Raw genomic sequence first — 21,562 nt, 5'->3', positions numbered from 1 at the left:
ACATAGTAATCCAAAAATAATAAACTAAACGAATGAACAAACACATGTTTGTATTTAAGGAAAAAATAAGTACTATATTTTTTTATCATGTACCGATAATCTTGGTATCTCTTGCGGCAGCTAATTTATGTCAGAAAATTTATGTAATATACAATATACATTCTCTCCTTTCAATTGAATTGTTTTCAAATACAAGATAAAAAATTAAAATCCTAACTATTTAAAAGATCCAAATTTTAGCTCCTATCACATAAACCAAATTATTATACGGTGATGATGACGGCTTTAAGCAAAACAGCAAAAGATTAAATTGAATTTTTTGAAAGAGAACAAGAGTACATATATATAATGTATTCCATCCATGAAAGATGAATGTACTAAGGTACCGTTTGGCCTAACTTTTTTATGGTCTAAAAGCTACTTTAAAACAAAGTATAAAATAAGTGCTTTATAAATAAAGTTAAAGTTGTTTGGTGATTTTATTTTTAAAAAACTTAAAATAAATTATAATTTAAAATTTGTTTGTTAAAATATTTTATGAAATTTATAATAATATTAAAAATTATTATAAACAAATAAAATAATTTAAAAATATAATTAACAAATATTAACATTTTGTGTGAAATAATTTAAAAATATAATAAACAAACATTTTAACGAATAGTATTTTATAAAATCTACCGTTTAATTATAAGTATATATTATTTAGATCATTTATGTAAAAATTTACACAAATCTAAAACAATTTGATAGCAATGTTGTATCCCCTAAAACTATCAATCTTGTTTTTAAGAGAATTAGTTTTGCCATTTAACCGTTTGCGCCTTTTATTCATAATTTCATATGTAATTATCCTATATATTTTAATGAAAATATTATCCTATATTTATTAATGAAAATTCATTTGATACGTTATTGATATTCACAAAAATAAAATAAAAAAATCAATAAAAATGCATAAGTTCTTAATTTTAGAAGGTCTCAATAACATATAAAATAATTTTAAATTTGTGTAAATTTTATATAAATAATCTAACAATATAAATTTTAAATTCATTAAATATTTTATAAAATTTATATTTGTTAGAATGTTATTTTTTTATAATGTTAAAATGTTAATACGTGGCCGTAACATTATCGGTCTAATTTTATCCATTATATATATATATATATTGAAATGAATAATTTTGTAGTTTGAAGAAGAAAAATACTACTATACATGGTACTACATTTTACTTGATTATTTTAAATAATAGTAGTATATACTTTTATTGTGACTGTGAAAATTAATAAATTGTGCATTTTTCAAAATAATAATATTATAATAATATGAGTAAATAAAATTATTATAATAATAGTGCACATGACTTGTGAAAATTAATAAATTGTGCATTTTTCGCTTATCAAAAAAAAAATTGTGCATTTTTCAAAATAATAATATTATAATAATATGAGTAAAAAAAATTATTATAATAATAGTGCACATGACTTGTGATCAAGAAAAGTAAAAATAATGGTGCATTGTGCACATATGAGGGCCGTGAATATCACAAAATATATGATTTGCATTTGCTTTTGGTGGGATTCGAAGAGGTGAACCACCGAAAAGCTAATTTTACACAGAAAAAGTTAAAAATATTAGCTTTGCCAATTGATGTATTTTACACATGAAAATAAGCAACTTTTTTTTATCAAGTACTTTTAAAAAAAATTGTTTGGCCTGACTTCTCCTTTTAAGGAGTAAAAAGTCTAAAATAAGCTGGGCCAAACGGTACCTAAGCCATTGTAATTAACTAATAAAAAAAAATTGTGCTTTAAGAATCGGTGTTATATTTTACATATTGCAATATCTCTATCGACTCAATTATGTTCATAATTTTTATTCTCCAAACAAATACATATTATCGACTCAATTAAGTATTTTTTTTTTAAGTAAATATATAAATTAGTAAAGTTTTTCCATAAGTTAAATAATCAAAATAAGATTATTTTAATGGAAACTACTATATGATTTTAAAAAATTAGCAAACATAGCATTAAAACTACAAAGAAAAAAAATTAGGCTTAACTACACATTTGATCCATTACGTTTATTTTAAGTTTCAATTTGGTCCTTTATGTTTTTACCGTTTGCATTAGTTACCCCTTTCTGTCAGTTTTGTCAAATGTGGCAACTAGTTTGCATATGTAGATAAACACGTAGATACTTGGACACAGTGACACGTGTATAATTCAAACGATTACCGTGACAAAATGAACGAAAATGACTAAAATAATACTTTTTTAAATGTAAGAGATCAAATTAAAACATAAAATAAATGTAAGAATAAACTATATAGGTAAGCCAAAAAAAAAAAATTCACTTTCACATCATCCTAAATTTATGTGGTACATTAGTTCATGCATGCATCTGATGTAATGTCAATTTTAGATGATACCTTAAAGGAAACTTTAAATTTCCTTTAAAAATTTGAGATAATCCTAACCTCTTAAAATATAAACAAGAACAACAATCAAACTTATCATGATACTAAATATTCTTTTTTATAAAGAATACTTTAGGAATTTTTTTTATCATTTTTATAATTAAGAAATTTTGAACAATTTTCAAATGTTTTAAATGTTCAATTTCAATTATACCCTTATTTATTATGAGATAAAATTTAAAAATAAATAAATAAGTTGAATAAAGAGTAATTAAATAAGAATATATATGGAATAAATTTAAATTTATAAATTATTAAATGAAATAACTAGCTTGTTCAAAAAAAAATGAAATAACTATGTTAAACTAGAACTTTGACCCATGCGGTGCATGAGTCTAATTAGGTGTAATATGTAACAATAAAAAATAAAATACAAAAATTCTAAGAGCATTTTCAATAAGAGTAGTCTAGGGGATTTCATAGACTAATTATTCTATATTTGTTTATGTGCTTATTTTATATTTTATATATTTTTAAATAATTTTGGAACCCCATAGTTTTGTTTACTTATTAAAAAAAATTGTTGATAACTAAAGATTAAAAAAATGATGATAATTAAAGGTTAAAAAAAAATTAAAGACATAATCAAGAACATAAACTTAAGTAGACATCCATAAATAAATAAAAATTGTGATTAATTCCGCCTTTCAAATTTATTGAAAATATGGTTAACATATTAGGATTCCTAATTTTTTTCATAATTGAAGCACATGTTTTAGCGGTTGAAAGGTTTTATTGTAAGTAAGGGATGCAGGTTCCATGACAATCTGTATTTTTTTTAATATAAAGCTGCAATAAAAAGAAAGAGAAAATGAGAGGGGGAAAAATTTCGTTTAGGGTTAGCTTATGTTGGCAAGCTTATAATATAAGAGATTATCGGTTTTTAATTGTTTAAATTGTGCAATGAAAATTTATGGTGCTTAATTGTCGTATGAAATCTTTCCTATGAAAGTTGATGGAGTTTAACACTTTGTGGACATAATTTAAATCACAATTGGTCTGCTAGTGCATATTGTATCAATTGATCATCAGTTAATATTAAATCGACAATGTTAAAATCAAAATAATGAATGTGATTAGTGACATGACTATGGTTGTGTTTGGTTGTATTGCAAAAAAAAAAAAATGATTTAGCAGAATTGAGTTTGATAATAACTTTCTAAATTACACGTGATAATAACTTTCCAAATCTCACATGATAATTATTCTCTAAATTTATGATCCGGTAGAAAAAAAATATTGATCAGGAAAGACATAAAAATATTTCGTGATGAATAATATAGTCAACAATAATTTTGATATGATATACTTTTAAAATTGATGATGCTTATCAATTATTGCACATAATTTTGATATACTTGCCATAATGGTTGGAAATATTGCCTTGCACTGAAGGGTTGCGGGTTCGAATCATAGTCAAGACAAAATTGTATTATTTTTTAATAAAAATTGCAAGATAAAATGGAGGGAAAACAGGGAAAACAAATTAGAGTTTAGAGTTTGCTTGTGTATACAAGCTTATAATATAAAAGATGTAATTCCTTAGTCTATGTGATTTTTTCAAAGTATTCTTTATAAAAATGATCGGAAGGAGTAATAATATATCACACATTAAACCTCAAAATTAAAACATTAAATATAGTAAAAAATCCAAAACATTAAATACACTTTAACTTTTATAAATTTTTATACAATTTAAATTTTAGTAATATACTACCATTAATGTGTAATAAAAAAAAGTAATATACATTAATATAGAAACTGATATCAATAAATTTAACCGATAATAAACTACTATTTAAATTGAAACATTAATAATTTGATGGATATTCTTAAACTTTTATCCTATTTTAAAATGCACTTTTTTTTGTAGATAAAATGCACGTTTTTATCCATTTATAAATTTTAGAAAAAATTTAACTATTTATTTAAAAAAACAAAGTTAATTATTTATGCACAATTTGACATGGAATTTTCTTTTTTAAAATAATTTCTATAACATGGAATTTTCTTTTTTAAAATAATTTCTATAACATTGGTATCTGTGAAATGATCCAACCATGCAGAATAGATGTGTAGGCTACACCTTCACACTCCACCCAGTCGACCGACCTACACATAAGAAAGGGTGCCGAAATGTGATTGGTCCACGCGTCCCACGGGCCCTGTACGCGCGTGGACCCCATGTCTTTTAAATCTGGATTCCCTCTTTCGATAGCAACCTCTCACTTCCACCTCTCAAGCTCAGGCTCAGCACAATTTTTTTACTATACTTTTCCTTTCTTTTCCTTTTTCTATTTATATTTTTATTTTAATTTTTCTGTCAAATTATTATTATTATTATTATTATAGAACCTCACCCTTCATATTCATTCATTCATTCATTCACCTCTTTTCATTTTTCTTCTTTCTTTTTTCTCTAATCATCATAAAATCAAATCTCGTTTCAATTTTCCTTTCGCTTCTTCTCACACTTCCCGGAAACTTCTCTTCACTCCTCTCAGCATGGTTTTTTTCCTTCACATCATTTTCATCTAATAATAATAATATTCATCATCATCAAGATTATTAGCTTTACCCGTTTTATTATTTATCAGTTATTAGTTATATTTATCATCATTTTTTAATCTCTCAAATAAACTAAACTCATCTAGTTATTATTATTAATCCTTTTTAGAGATTAGATAGAGAGAGAAATGAGATGAAGCCGATTCAACTTCCACCTCCAACCGCCACCGGCTCAGCCACAGCCACGGGTTCTCCCAACCGTCCTCAGCGCCGCCGTAGAGACCTTACCCTTCCTCTTCCACAGCGTGACACAAACCTAGCTGTACCGCTTCCGCTTCCTCCGTCCGGCAGCGGAAGCGGTGGAAGCGGCAGTGGAGGAAACGGAAACAACGGTGGTGGAGGAGGAAACGGAGGATCAGCGACGACTCAACAACTGGTGATTCCGTTCGCGGAGCTTGAAAGGTTGAACCGGATCGGAAGTGGTAGCGGAGGAACGGTTTACAAAGTAGTTCACAGAATCAACGGTCGCGCTTACGCTTTGAAAGTGATTTACGGACATCACGAGGAATCAGTTCGTCGTCAGATCCATAGAGAAATCCAGATCTTAAGAGATGTAGATGATCCAAACGTTGTCAAGTGTCACGAGATGTACGATCACAACGCTGAAATTCAGGTTCTGTTAGAATACATGGACGGTGGATCTCTTGAAGGGAAACACATCCCTCAGGAGAATCAGTTAGCTGACGTGGCACGTCAGATCCTCCGTGGACTCGCTTATCTCCACCGTCGTCACATCGTTCACCGTGACATCAAACCGTCAAATCTGTTGATAAATTCACGGAAACAGGTTAAGATCGCTGACTTTGGTGTAGGTAGGATTCTGAATCAAACTATGGATCCGTGTAATTCATCGGTAGGAACGATTGCTTACATGTCGCCGGAGAGGATAAACACTGATATCAACGACGGACAATACGATGCTTACGCCGGTGATATATGGAGTTTAGGAGTGAGTATATTGGAGTTTTATATGGGAAGATTTCCGTTTGCGGTTGGTAGACAAGGTGATTGGGCGAGTTTGATGTGTGCTATTTGTATGTCACAACCACCAGAAGCTCCAACAACTGCTTCGCCGGAGTTTAGGGATTTTGTTTCGCGGTGTTTGCAAAGAGATCCGTCGAGGAGATGGACTGCTTCTCGATTGCTTTCGCATCCTTTTCTTGGTAGAACTGTTTCTCATCATAATCAGATTCCACCAAATCTTCATCAACTACTTCCTCCACCACCAAGGCCATTATCATCTTAGTTGAATGTAATTTTTTGGTTTTTAATTTAAATTATGATATGATTACTATTTTCAAAAAAAGAAGAACTGAATTGGTTGGATCAGATGCTGATTGCAGATTGCAGATTGCTGATTGGATTCGTTGAATTGATAGCTCTTTTGTTCATCAATCACACCATAACATGAATCTAGCATTGGCTTGCACTGGCCACCTCTTTTTTTATTTTATTTTTGTTTATTATCTTTATAAAATGTTATTATTATCATCATCATGTACCAAAATGTAATCCAATGCTTCCTTAATTTGCTTAAAATTATGTGAGTGCTTTTTCACTTATTTTGTTTTGTTGTTATCTTTTTATGCTAGTAAATGATTATGCACGCTTGGTTGTTCTTTAAAGGGAATGGAATGGAATGGGAACAGAAATGATGCATAGGCAGTTTTGTTGTTGTTCTTTTCTGTTTATTCTTATTACTAATGGAAAAAAGTATTTGCTTGCATTTGGTTAATCTATATAGATAGATGGATACTCCTATAGAGTTTTATTAGTAATGGTAATGGTAGTGATTTGTGGTTGCGACTTGTGTGTGTAGTATTTAACTTAGGTTCTTCACTTTAATAGGTAAATAAATTAGGGAATCTAATCTAAATGTGTATATATATAATATAATGATGATGATAGATAGCTATGATTTGTTTGAGTTGGGGATATTTGTTTCTGGGGTCCCCATTTTGGTTCAATGATGCTGTTTTTTTGGACACATTTTACATTTTTTTTTTCTCATACTTTTCTTTCTCAATATATACATTAGCGGTAACCTTTTTGTACTCTTCAAACGGATACTAATTCATGAAAGGAAAAAAAAAAATGAAAAGAAGAGCATCATTAGTGGTATGAAGGGATGTGGAATATTTGCACTGCTGTATATATGTTTATCCTTGTTGATTTTCACCTTGTAATAGAAAGATTGAAAGAACATAATCTTGTTCTAAACCCTTTTTTGGGTTTGGTATTTCTCAACATTAGTGGGATTTGATTCTTTTTAAGTGCTTTTAACTTTTGTTTTTTTTCTCTTTTAATAGACAGATGTTATAGTAACGTTATGTTAGTTTTCATCATCGTTGGAAATTGGAACCTCAAGTTTAGAAAGCATCTTTTGGCTCATCAACCACATTAGACTAACTTTTTGATTATTTGATTATGCATATTGTGTTCATGTTTATGTTTTGAAAGAAGGAAAACTTGCTATTTGGGATCCTAGCTTTTATAACCTGTAAGAAGATGAAGATATTTAACTTTATATTTTTGTTGTTTACAAAACCAATATTTAAGGAATTTTGTTCTGCAAATTTACTTATTTGGGAGATGTATTGGGTTGTACACTTGTTCCCACTCACATTCCGTTTGGTTTCATCCAATTTGGTTGTGGCTATACCAATTCTACAAGAAAAACATTGCAGTATTATCCAAATATGGTAATTGCTCCAAATGGAGGTACCTACCACCAAAAGGTGGGTGGAAGAGGCTTGAGTTGAATTGCCATTATTATTGCTAAAATATAAAGTTTGAACTGTAAAGGGAAGAGACATGTGTATATGCATATCCACTTTAACATCAGCATAATAACCGGGACAAGAATTTTTCACTGTAGCAAAATAACACAGTTTTTTGCAGTTACAAATCTCGGTCATTGATTTTGATTAAACAATCTAGATTAAACTATTGATGTTACACAATTAAATGATCTTGTAGTTGATTTTAGTTTAGATGGTTGAAAGTACGCTGTTTTATGTACTTAATATTTTAATCACTAAATTGCTTCTCTTTGAAATTGATCTTCAAGTGATTCAAACTCGTAATAACCCGAGTTATATCAAGCTGAAAATGTTACCCACTTGTGTCATGTTGATTGTAATTGTTGGACTTGTAAATTGTGAAGTCTATTGTCTCTTTGGAGCTGCGGCACGTTCACCTAATAACGGTGAAACGCAACGTCATGCAAAAGTTAATCTATATTTGGAGTTTCTATAAAGTTGAGTGAATCGTTTTCCGGCTTTTTATGCTTGGTCTTCTCTCCTTTTTTAAATCTAATGATTAATTGAGCCACAAAGAAAATAAAAAAAAGAGAGAAAGTACTAGATGAATGGTCAAACTTATGACAACACCAGAAACATAAGAGAGTAGTAGAGGATTGAAATTCATAAAGTTGCGGTAGAAAGTGTAACAATTTTGGACGGTCCAAATGTGTGTGTGATCAAACATACCTTATATTCATAAATCACTTGAAGACAACCATATTAGATTATCATATCAGATATGAATCATCCAGACATAGTTTATTTTGTCACACAAGGTCAAACCTGGCTGCATTAACACATGGTAAATTTTTATTTTTATTTTTTTTATTTTATTTTATAATATGGTAAAAAAAAACTTTGTCAACCAAAAGTGTGTGTGGGACGTAGCCATGGAGAAGTTGTTTACTTAAGCAGAGTCAATTTCTAAAGTCACGACAAACGCCCTAGCTACGGTCTTTATAAATAACTAGGTACCATAGTCAATGTTTCACATTAGGAGCAACACTCTTTGCTAAGTTCAATATTAATTTATTTCACATATTCATTCATTTAGAAAGAAACAGATGAGCTCAAAATGGACATAAGCGTGCGTAAGTAATACAATTGACTATAGAATTAACAAGTGCTATTAGAGAAAGAGTGCAGCAACTTCGTTCACCAAATTCACCAACTAAATCTAATTTAAAAAAAATGCACAGGTGAACATGAGTTTAGATTGTTAATAATAGAATAATTCTGTATACTTAGTCTTGATATTTTAACTTTATTGACTTAAAACTAACTCCAAATTGTTTCTCCACGTGTGTGTGTTTGTGGCCATTTGGTTTACCATTGGCGTTGAAAATAATCAAATTTGGGAGTTGAGATTTTTTTTATTTGTTAAAACTACAATGAAATGGCTCCGATAATTTTGAGTTTGCGAGTAAGGTAAAATCAAGTAATAAATTGTTATTATCGGTGATTAAATTTGAGTTCTCCTAAATGATTTGCTGTAGAGAAAATCATCAAACACTTGAACTCGATATTTTAATTTGTGGAGATTTATTTTTGATAATTGCAAAATTATTGTTAAATATTTCAAGAATTCGTTAGAATTTTTTTGTTGTCATAGTTAAATGTAAAAAGTGAAGAATCTTAGATTTAAACTTATGAGTTAGAATCTGACTGTATACATTTTGTTGTTAGTAGCTAGTTGCTGTCTGTGGATAATGCTTTGCTTTTGCTTTATAAAAAGGAGGAAGAAGATTTTGATGCATACATAACATAACATTATTGTCTAATACTTTTCCAGATCATCTGTAATCCGTACATATTTTTGGATGGGCTCGTTGAATTTTACCTTGTTGTGAATTACACCATGCACTAAAACTATTCTTTTTGCCGGAATTGGATATCCTGCCGTAAATATTCCTGCTGTTTTTACGCTGTTTTTAATCAGCGCCGTCCGATCTAATATTGATGGTTGTGATTGATTTGTACTGATTTTATTAAGAAGTAATAAGAACCGTCCGATTTGAAATGGATGGTTGAGATGCACTACAGCGTGTAACTGTGAGATTTATTACGGTAGTGCATCCTAATCCCGTTTTGCCCATTACTACTACTCTACTCTACTACTCTGATTTGAAGTTATTAATGTGAAAATTATATTGTAGTAAATACTAAATACCAATTAGGATTAACTCAATACCTTGTCAAAAAAAGCATGGCTAACTCAATAATAACTAAATTGAATTGTTTCGAAAATGAAGTTCAATTGATAATTGTCAGTAACATTGATTTATAGAAGACTAAATTGAAACATAAAATTTTCTATAATTGCTAGTATTTAACGTCAAACTCTTTCCAGTATGACCAATACATTTTCACTTTCCAATCCAACTCTAAATATCATGAACCAAACTTCACAATTCACATATCCCCAAACCAGTCTACAATTCAGTAACAGTGAGAAAACACACAACTATTTTCCATCTTCCTCTTGAATCACTTAACCACGAGTCAGTGTCCACGACATAAAAGTAAACCTCATTAGTCATTTGCTCACTCCATATATGTATTAAGACAAACAAACTAAAAGCTACTTTTAACACCTCCCACCCACCTACTTTTTTTAATATCACACATCTTCGGATTTAAAAATTCTAAACATAAAAATTACGGTGTTTTCTTGCATTTGAATGAATAATTCAAAAAATAAATAAATATATTTTTCCCATTCAAATGATTAAATTTTTTGGAAATAACGCCCACTCAAATCATTTTACAAAATTGATGTATGTATACAAATTAAATTCATTTTAATATACTTCTTAGTATTGTAAAGCTTAAACCAATTGTTTTACTTCTTTTTTTACTCATAAACCAATTGTTTTACTTAACGCCTTACATTAACATTTGTTTTAAGCCAACAAGTTTGTTGGGCTGACCCTGCTTCAAATGAAATAAATATCATCATTTTACTAGATATCATTGACCATACAAACAGATACTAATTTTAATAAATCTACGATTATATATATCTTATGGTTAGGAATATATTGTTGTTTCTTTATAAAAAAAATATTGTTGTTTTTTGAAACATTTGTTGTTAAACCGTACCAAATGAAAGGAAAAGGAAATAGGCTGTATCAATGAATCCAAAATGTAAAAGCTAACTCAAGGAGACAACATGAGTATTGTAGGAGTCTGGACAGTGACATGTGTGCTTTAATTAATAACTTAAATCATAATTAATGAATAAGAGTTCCCTATAGTGGACTGGATGGTGTATACTTCTACGATTATGATTAGGTCCTTTCACCTAATATGTGCATAATAAGTATTTTTCTTAATTATTAATATGCTTTTTTTTTTTCGTCTATAAATGAAATGACAAAGCCAGCCATTGAAAACTCTAACACACACAAAGTGGAGTGACCGGGGTTCGAACCCCGGTCCTAACGTCCGAGACTAACAATTTCGACATTTCTGTCAGTTGAGTTAGGATTTGTGGACATTGTTAATATGCCTTTTAGTGAAACATTAGAGAGCAAATTGTCCAGGCTGGCTTAATTGGTCGTTATGAAATCAGTTCAAGGCGCAGTTATGAGTGTTTGTTTCAAAGCGATTGAAGAAGAGTTTGGAGGTAAATGTACTTGATGTTACTGCATAATATCAGGGATGCTGAGGAATTGGTATCTTGCTAGCTCTAGTTTATTGTTGTCCTTGTGTTACGCTAATGGATAAGAGTCTCGCATTTGAATGAGATATTACACGGACATGTATTTATAAATTATGAGAGGAGTCTTCACCTTTTAAGTCGGTTTTGTGCCTGACAAATTCAATATGAATGAATGGATCAAATTGTTATACTTGCTTGATATTTTGGTCCAGTGTAAAACATGTGAATCGCTAGTAGTTGAAGAGTTTAACCATATAGCAGTAATCAATCATAATGATCATATATGTTGTTTTAATCAAATGTATATACTACTAGTAATAATAATTAACAACAAGGTCTGAAATTGAGCATGTTGAATTTGGAACAAGCCAGCCGTGAATAAAAATACTAGTTGTAATATGAAAAATGAATTGATTAATGTTTAATTTGGAACACCAGCTGCAAGCTTAGCCCTTAGGTCCTTTCTTAATATTTTGCCTGAGGGTGACTTTGGAATGGCATCAATGAAGAATACTCTGTTTATTCTTTTGTAAAACACCACCTGCGCATATATGCACAAAGAATACATCAATACAAAATGTTACTAGATTCATATCTTTATTTAGAGTAATAAATCAGAGGGAAAAATTATTTTTTATTATTTGTCAAAATATATTATTATTATTTTTAATCTTAAACAAAGACCTATAAAAACATTTTTCTATAAAATTTATGCTTGCTTTGCTTTGGAATTCACTTTCGGTATCGACTAGTATTTAGTTGGGCTACCCCGTTAATGTAGCTGATCAGTTGCAGAAACATTTTATAGAGGGGTTGGAATTCGAATCTTTAATTTCCTCGTTTCTTGATCATACTTACATATGTGAATTTAGCAACTATACTACTTAACTATAAAAAAATTTGAGCCGAGCAAAATTACCTGTTTAGAGACAAACTTCTTAATTTCATCCTCAGTTGTCTCGATATTTCCATTTGATCTCACAACAAATGCAACTGGGACCTCACCAGCAGCTTCATCCAGCATTCTGGAAAAACAAAATATGAAGGATTTATTTTGTTAGGTGAAATGCGATGACGATGAGTATATAAAAAATAAAACATTTAATTTATATAGTTTAATGGTATAAATTTTAAATTTTACACCGTCAATTAATGTATGCAATGCAAGAAATTAAGAAAAATGAATAATTAAATAAAGGAGAATGTGGGGGTATAGAATAGAATAGAATAGAATAGAGGCATGCACTTACGGGACAACAGCAACATCAGAGATATGAGGATGGGAGAGAATAATGGCTTCAAGTTCAGCTGGAGCAACTTGAAAACCTTTGTATTTAATCAATTCTTTAAGTCTATCAACTATGAACAATTCATCATCATTGTCAATGTAACCAATGTCACCCGTGTGCAACCAACCTTCTTTGTCTATTGTTCTCCTTGTTGCTTCTGGGTCGTTTAGATAACCTATATATATATATAATACTAATCATGTTAATTCAACATAAAGATTTTAGTTGCATTTTTAATATACAATTAATTACGTGGTTGGTTGGCATGCAATCCTCCAATGATTCATATTTCAAATATGACTTTTCTATGTAGTAATTGTATTTTAGCTTTGACAAGTACTTTTATCAATAGTTGACAAAATGCATGATCTGTTGACGGGTTTGAATACATACTCCTACATGTTTCACGTTTTCAACCTTAGTCAAAGGTAGGTAACTAGGTATAGAGACTTCAAAGGATTGAAATGTTTGGTGTGTGTGGACGACCAATAAATACAAGGTGCATTTAATTAAATAATTAAAAAAAATGTTTTTGTTTAGGTGTTTATAAAATATGTGGTAAAAAAGTCATTATGTTTAGTCTAAGGGTGAGAGATTTGAGTAACACATTAAAGGTCCTGAGTTCGATTCACAACTCATTATAAGCAAAAAAAAAAATTATGGTAAAAAAACAATTTTAAAAATAAAATAAACAAAGAAAGACAATACCAACTTGTGCAATGTAACGACCTATATTATCCATGTTGGTTAATTTAATTGGCTTTAATTTAGAGATAAAAGGTCTGCTAATTGTGAGTTTGTGACCATTATTGGTGGGGCTGACTTATATTTTGGGACGTAGTAATTAGCCTCACCCCAAAATTTCCAATCACGCAAGCCACCAACCTTTGAAAAGGAAAGCCCCAAGACCAAAATAGTAATATTACTTGTGCACCATGTATTTTTTGGACTTAATTAAGTTAAAATATGTAATGATTTCTTAAGCTACTAGCAGTAGTATGTTAACCAGATTTATTTTAGGTTGGGAGAATTTATAAAAATTACATGAAACCTAATACACATAAATGAAAATTTCGACAATTTTGACATATATTGGTTGATCTATAACCTATGGATAACTTAATAGTTAATACACATAAATGAATTTTTTTTTTTATACAACAAAGAGTGCAAAAACATCACATGACAGATCAAGACATTTCAACTACGTTGACATAATAAAAAAATATAATAGAGGCTGCATAACATAATAATAAATTGTATAGGAGTAGTACCTTGCATGATTTGGTCTCCTCTAATACAAATTTCACCAGGTTGATTACGAGGCAAAGAAGAATCATTTTCAGGATCAACAATTTTCATCTCAGCATTTCTGACAACAGTTCCACATGCACCCGGTTTCACATCTATTGCTTCTTTTGCAAATGACAAACACATTGATAAAACTGGACCTGCCTCTGTCATCCCATATCCCTATAATTATTCAATAATCAACACTCAATTAATTACTACTATTACTACATCATATAAATTAACACGTCCCCGTCAGCTTAGCTCAGTTGGTAGGGACATCGCACTATATGTGTAGGAGTTCGGGTTCGAACCCGGGACACTTCACTTATTCACCTTTAAGGTGGATTTTCTAGCCACTAGACTACTTGACAAAAAATAAATAATAAAATTAACACATTCATTAATAAATAATTAATTAATATAGTAATATAAATTACCTGTCCTAGTTTGGCTTTAGGAAATTTGGCCCTAACAGTGTCTTCAAGTTCCTTACCAAGTGGAGCACCACCAGATTTCAACACTCTTATTGATGAAAGATCATAGTTATCAAGTTCAGGTGACTTAGAAATAGCCAAGACAATTGGAGGCACAACAGGAGCAATAGTGACTTTGTATTTATGAACAAGGCTAAAAAATGCATTAATATCAAACTTTGGCATTAACAGAATTGAAGCTTTGGCTCTCAAACCACAGAGCAAAACAGAGTTGAGTGAGTAGATATGAAACATGGGAAGAACACAGAGTATCACATCCTCAGAATGGTAATATAGATTTGGATTTTCACCATCAACTTGTTGTGCTACACTTGTCACTAATCCTTTGTGTGTTAGCATAACACCTTTAGGTAGTCCTGTTGTACCAGAAGAATATGGCAAAGCAACTACATCATCAGGGTTTATCTTTGCCTGTTCAAATTTACAAGAGTAGAGGAAATTAGAGAGATAGAATTAACTAGGACTAGTAATTTTTTTGTCAAGTAGTTTACTGGCTTAAAATTTCACGCTTAAAAGGTAAATAAGTGAAATGTCCAGGATTCGAAACCCCGCACTTCACATTAGGTCATTTAATACAAATTTAGAAAAAGTTAAAATAAAGAAAATAATATTTTTTAACAAATAGTATTAATTAGATCCTAAAATTGTAAAAATAATAATCAATATTATATTTAAAACCAAATCATAATTTTTATGAGATAGATGAAGTAATATGTTACTTTAGGCAAATTGTCACCAATAGAAAATACTCTTAAATTTGCATCAATATGATCATTATTACCTCTTCAATTTCATTCTCATCAGCTTGAGCCAGCTCACGGAAATGCATATGATTTTCTCCTTCTGGTAAAGAGTCCACAAAAACCAGCTTCACATTTTCTAAATCCTTAACTTTGTCAAAGTAACAACCTTGTGTTACAAGCAACTTAGCATTGGAGGCTTTTGCTTGTTTAGCAATTTCAGCTGAGGTAAAGAAAGGATTCGCAGCGGTCATTACAGCGCCACGAAAAGAAGCACCGAGAAAAGAAAACACAAATTCCGGACAATTAGGGAGAAGAACCATGATGACATCGCCTTGTCCGATACCTAATTTGTTGAGACCGGATGCGACTCTTCGTGAAGCGAGTTCAACATCATAGTAGGTGTAGATTTCGCCGGTTGGGGCATCAATGAGGCATGGACGTGATCCATACTCTGATAAATTCTCAAAGCAATATGAATGAAGAGGAAGGTGCTTTGGAATGTAGATATCAGGAAGCTTGGATTTGAAAATGAACTCTTCAATTTTTTGGATAGTCATGATTTTGATTATTTGATTAATGAGATTTGTGTTGTTGCTTAAGCTATTTCTTTCACAAAGAAGAAGAACTGACACTTGTAATATAGGACTTGTTATGGTTAAGGTGATGTGAATGTAGCCAACCACATGGGAATTTGTTAAACTTTGGTCGTGGTTGGTGAAGGGACAAAATGGACAATTCCAAAAAAATTGGTAAAGGAAATTATTTAATATATAGCATATGGTAGGTGGGGGAGGTATGAATATGTAACATATATAATGTACATTTTATTTTAAGAATCTCTTTGGTCAAAAGAAAGTAGTTGATGTATTATCAAAAAAAAAAAAAGAAAGTAGTTGATGAGAGTGACATGAGTTTTTTTTTTTTTTTGAAGCAGAGAGTGGCATGAGTTAAAATACAAATAATTCTCTAGTATAAATAATCTCGTTGTGGTTGTACAAAAAATAACAAACAAAAATTTGTTGTGTATTTTTAGAAAATTGTTTGCTAAAAAAAACACTTTGGGAAATTATCAGATTAATATCAAACAATTTTTTTTTTTTGGTGAATACATCAAACAATTTATATTACAAAATTCATAAAATGGACATTTTATTTTATTTATAAGTTGTTCGATAAAAAAATTAATGGTTAAAATTGTCAATAAAAATTCATTTTCACTAAAACCTATGAAAATTGATGGGGTAAAAATAAATGGGAAAGTATTTTTGGTTTGGTTGGTGGTGATTATTTCTTTTTCTAAATCAAAGGATTATAATTTTGGTATTTTTCTTTTTACCTACCATAAGACCATTTCAATGGGATGAAGTGGTTTTTTCTCATTTGGACGGAAATCTTCTACTCTATTATCATATGTTTTTTCTCTAGGCCTCCGAGATATCTTTTATATCCCCAAATATTTCAATTTTGCCCTTGCTAAAAACTTCGGTTCGCAGAAATCGAAGTTTTTTCTAGTTCAAATTCAGGGAAAATTCGGTTAACAGAAATCAATTTTTTTTTTAAGGCAAAAAAAATTGGATTCGTAACAACCAAAATTTTTATTGAAAGGCAAAAACGTAAAATTCAAAGAGGGAAAAAGAACCATGAGACCTAAATCCTTTTCATCACCAACCACACCATCATGTGGCTGCAATCATTTTGATTCTCTATTGGTTAAATGGGCCTGGGTCTATCTACTTCCCTGACTCCCATGCCCATTGGGCCTTTACTTCCACTTTGACAATTTTCCTTTTTCACCCTAAAGAATGTTTTATGAAAAATAGAAGGAAATCATGCTTTTATTTTCGCATATCAAACAAGATTATCTTCATTAGAGCAATATGATTATCTTTGATGGAGAAAACATATAGAAATCAGTTTGCACAAAAAATTAAAGTATTGTAATAATACTATGGTTCTAATGAAAAGAAAGGAAAAAAAAAGTATGAACTCAAACTTAATGAAATATTTAGAATAACTTTGATGAAAGTGAAAGAATATATGAAATATGAACTCAAACTTAATCAAGAAATATCTGTTGATCTCATGTGATATTAAGGTTCAGATAAATTCTAAGAAAGACTTTTACAATGAAATAAGGGAGGAAGAAAGGTCAAGGTCAAGATTCGAGAACTTGGTAGGAAAAAAAGAGTAGAAAATCCTATTACGAGAGGGGTTATAGACAGATAATACTTTTAAGGCCATTATTTCTATATTAAGTTCCTTAACATGCACCCTTAGGACACATGTTAGCTTTCTTCATACTTAAATGTTTTTGATACTGAGTGCATAAAAAACATAGTGCAAGTATCATAAATAAAGTTATTATTCATCAAAAAGTTAATATATTTATTTCCAATGTATGAATAACACAACTTAGAAGAACTTGCATTATTAGACAAGTTAAACAATGTCCTTAAGACACTCATTATCATTTGCTATATTTTAAAATGAAATATGATATATGTATCTAAAGGTGCAGTGTTCTATATTCTAAATGGAAAAGTTCTGCAAATCTCAAATTATAAGCCATTGCAAAAGTTGTGCAAAATCTACAATAATCCACTTCATCTCTCTAGCTCAAGCAACTGAACACACACACTTCATCTCCTAAAAATGGAGAAGTACTTTTCGTGGATCTAGTTGACCACTACAGTAACTTGAAGGAACTGCAGATATTTCTTGTCTTCCTTTCCATTCTTCACCAGGTTTGAGAGTAATTGCTTTTTCTACACAAGCAGGCTGAACACACAACATATGTTTGTACTCATGATCCCCCATATCAGTTATGGTCTTTGCTTTCTTGTCCCATGGGTTCCATACCACTATATTCATTATTTCAATAAAAAAATAACATAAAAACCAATTCCGAGATACATAATATATCACATTTTATCATAATCCTCGTGCACGCACATAAGTATTGATAAACAAACTAACCAGCATCAGGAAGTCCATCTTTTCGTATTTCAAAAGTTCTCTTCCTTTCATGGTCTATGATAGCGATTTTTGTGGGAGTGCTTACATACACTTTGTCCACCTAAACAAACAAATATTGAAAGAGTTACAAAGTTGAACTAATCAAATTTAACAACATAAGAAGAAACTACGCCATTGATGACATATACTACTCACTTCAGATTCAAATGTTATAGCATCTCCTTGTTCTGTATATCGTTCCCTATTCTTCAAGTTGTCTAGATAATCTAATGTCTCTAGTCCCTCTATTCGAACTTCACTGAACATAAGCAAAGTGAAAGTTAGTTTGCACTTGCAACCAGTACCAGTCACAAATATATTAGAAGATTAAAAAAAGTAAGTGATATAGTACAATTAAATGATGATTAATATATTCATCAATATCAAAATTTGAACTATTTAAAAAATAGTCATTGACCAATCATATATTTTCCACGTTTTACCGGTAAAATTAGACAATATGTACTTTAATAATAAATGAGAAAAATTATTTAAAGAGAAAACAAGGCAAGAGCAGTTTCATTTGTCACTTGATTGATTTTCACCATTGATATAAGGCAGAAAGATATTGATATTTATGTATGAAAAAAATGAACATGTCACAACAAAACCTGATATCGGTAACATAGAGGTATGTATGATAGGCAAATGTGAAGGTAAACGATTTTCCATCTGTATTTGTATTTCGAATACGGGATGTCAACATCAAATCTCCTGTAGGTCCCAAAGCTATCCTTAGGCGAAACTCATATCTACAAGCAATAATAATAAAATTTTCTTTTAATCCAAATTATCACTACAAAATATAATACATATAAATGCAACAGAAAAAGGAGAATATTAAGTTCATTTTTTTGACAATTACATAGGTAATTTATTTATGTTCTGTAATTCATTGTTGTCTGTGTCAGTTGCTTGTAACACAAGTAACAGTTTTGTTAAAGTTTTAGGAGTTTGTTATAAGTCACAAATTCAGTTAGAAGAGTTTGTTAAGGAGTTGAGAAAAATTAGGGAAGCTAGTTAGTGATATAGCTATATATACCTTGTATCATTGATCAAATTTGAATAACATGTGTTGTGACTCTTCCCTATATTAATCTTCTTCAATTCATCATTTTCTTTTTATTTTTTTCATAAGTGTTCATAGTGTGTGCATTTAGCTTCTCTGTGCATAAACTCATTGATAAGGTTTCATAGATTGATAGACTCAACTTGTGCCTACTGTGTCCAATCGTGTGTGTGTGTGTGTGTGTTTTGAAACCCAACATGTTCAACTATATATCGATACACACACCTATGAGGCCAATTCTTTGAATCATCTTCGGAGTTTTTAAGAAGCAAATCAATGAAAGCTCTACTCTTGCTACTTGTTGGAAATGGAGGAGGATTAGGATCTAAGGTCCACAACTTGTTCCTTGCAAATCCATGATGTTCAAGAGAACCAAGGTTTGAGAACTGCATATGGATATACAGTACTTAAAGAAACAAACAACGAATGAAAACATAGAAGCTTCATAAAATACACATACTTGAGGAAAACATATTGGAATGCCTCCGCGTATAGATCTCGGAGGATTAAAATTAGCCTGCAATGATTCCAGTAATGAATGAACTTCAATGACATCAAACAAAAGGAAATAGCTACATATGCAAATTTTAGTCACAAGTTGAATCCACTAACACAAAAAAATATTAAAACAAAATAATTTATTTCATGTCATTGATAGCATTCTACTATGGCTTTTCCATTAATGACTTGTAAAATTAAATTCTTAATAGCATTCTACTATGTCTTATCTATATCAAACCTGTTAATGAAAATAGTTTTGCATCCTCTCTTTTTGTCTCCCAAGTCTATTTATTTCATGCATTATCTTTTTGTCCATCTCTACATCTACTATGAGAAATTGCATATACCCATTTGAACAAGAATAATTTGGCACATTTTGAAACAAAAACATATTTTTATGTTGGAATAGGATAACATAGTTTGGTTACCTTACTACTAACAAATAGCAATTCTTCTCCAAGTTCATTTTTCCAGGATGTAACTTGCCCTCCGTATAAATACACCTGCAAATGAAAATAATTCTTATATATAATTAGGTTTGTTAATATATATGATGATGATGATGACGACGATTATATATATATATATATATGCGAAATTTGAACAAGGATAAATGCAATTGATATGATACATTGATGCATCATGAATGAAAAATAGATCAATTGTGGAACGTGAATTGTGAAAATGTGATACCATTAAAGATCTGTAAATAAATAAATAAATAAATAAAAAAGAAGAAGAAGAAGAGAATTTTGGGTATTAATTTAAAATTGAAACTGGAAATTGATAGATACCTCAGCAGAGAAGCCACGATTTTCTTTAAGAATGATCTTCTCTAACCCATTAACGCCTTTACACTGTTTGACGTACACCGTTTCCCGTGACATTTTTCTATTTTCTCTCCAAATCAATGGAAATGTAATGTCCTTCTTCCGATCAATCAACTTTTCTCAGCTATATATATATATATCTCGTTGTGTCTGTATATGAGAGAGAGAAATAAATAAATTTTAGTGTTTTCTATTTTTTTTAGTTTATATCATTTCATTGATTTCAATATAATATGGTATATTGTGTTTTCTATTAAATATTATAGTAATAAATATTAAATTTGATAATTTAAGACTCATTTAAATTTGTGTTTTCTATTATAATTTTTACTCATAAAATAAATAGTATTAGATACTTCATCCGATTCTTTTTATAAGAAACACTTTGAAAAAATTACACAGACCAAGAAAACATATCGTAAGTAGTTACCTTCATTTAATACTCTTATAAATTTAAACATATTCCATATATATATTCTTATTTAATTACTTTTAATTCAGTTAATTTACTTGTTTTTAATATCCTCTCTGATAATAAATAAGGGCATAAGTGAAATCAAAAATTTAAAACATTTGAAAATTGGTCAAAGTTTCTTATAAAAATGACCGGGGGTGTAAGACATTATTTTTTACAAAATATATATATGTTCAATAATAAAAAATATAGGATAATTACATATGAAAGAAAGGGAAACGTTCAACAAGTTATGTCGCTAATCCTTTTTTATTGGCAAAATTAATTCTCTTATAAAAACAACATTCATAGCTCTAGGGGACGCAATATTGTTATTCATAACCTTTTGAAC

The 21,562-nt window shown here is 30.0% G+C and overlaps 3 protein-coding genes across 3 annotated transcripts; 1 reads left to right on the top strand and 2 right to left on the bottom strand.

The window, feature by feature from the left end:
- The first annotated feature begins 4,864 nt into the window (after positions 1 to 4,864).
- On the top strand, positions 4,865 to 6,616 carry LOC123921190 (mitogen-activated protein kinase kinase 4-like). The gene is made up of 2 exons (XM_045973623.1): positions 4,865 to 6,306; positions 6,398 to 6,616. The coding sequence occupies exon 1, from the start codon at positions 5,188 to 5,190 to the stop codon at positions 6,298 to 6,300; it is 1,113 nt and encodes a 370-aa protein (XP_045829579.1). The 5' UTR covers positions 4,865 to 5,187; the 3' UTR covers positions 6,301 to 6,306; positions 6,398 to 6,616.
- A 5,145-nt stretch (positions 6,617 to 11,761) lies between these two features.
- Positions 11,762 to 16,118, bottom strand: LOC123921299 (4-coumarate--CoA ligase 1-like). Its single transcript, XM_045973792.1, has 6 exons — positions 15,380 to 16,118; positions 14,542 to 15,009; positions 14,086 to 14,284; positions 12,773 to 12,986; positions 12,442 to 12,547; positions 11,762 to 12,063 (listed from the first exon to the last, which is right to left on the bottom strand). Exons 1-6 carry the CDS (start codon positions 15,896 to 15,898, stop codon positions 11,944 to 11,946), a joined length of 1,626 nt encoding a protein of 541 aa, XP_045829748.1. The 5' UTR covers positions 15,899 to 16,118; the 3' UTR covers positions 11,762 to 11,943.
- A 1,567-nt stretch (positions 16,119 to 17,685) lies between these two features.
- On the bottom strand, positions 17,686 to 20,870 carry LOC123923233 (putative glucose-6-phosphate 1-epimerase). Its single transcript, XM_045975917.1, has 8 exons — positions 20,721 to 20,870; positions 20,355 to 20,429; positions 19,886 to 19,942; positions 19,651 to 19,811; positions 18,968 to 19,108; positions 18,513 to 18,615; positions 18,318 to 18,417; positions 17,686 to 18,202 (listed from the first exon to the last, which is right to left on the bottom strand). Exons 1-8 carry the CDS (start codon positions 20,811 to 20,813, stop codon positions 17,988 to 17,990), a joined length of 945 nt encoding a protein of 314 aa, XP_045831873.1. The 5' UTR covers positions 20,814 to 20,870; the 3' UTR covers positions 17,686 to 17,987.
- Positions 20,871 to 21,562: the final 692 nt, after the last annotated feature.

Source organism: Trifolium pratense, linkage group LG4 (assembly GCF_020283565.1).
Source record: "Trifolium pratense cultivar HEN17-A07 linkage group LG4, ARS_RC_1.1, whole genome shotgun sequence".
NCBI classification, from domain to species: Eukaryota; Viridiplantae; Streptophyta; class Magnoliopsida; order Fabales; family Fabaceae; genus Trifolium; species Trifolium pratense.
The sequence above is the reverse complement of the archived record's forward strand: the minus strand, read 5'-3'. Positions and strand labels throughout refer to the sequence as shown.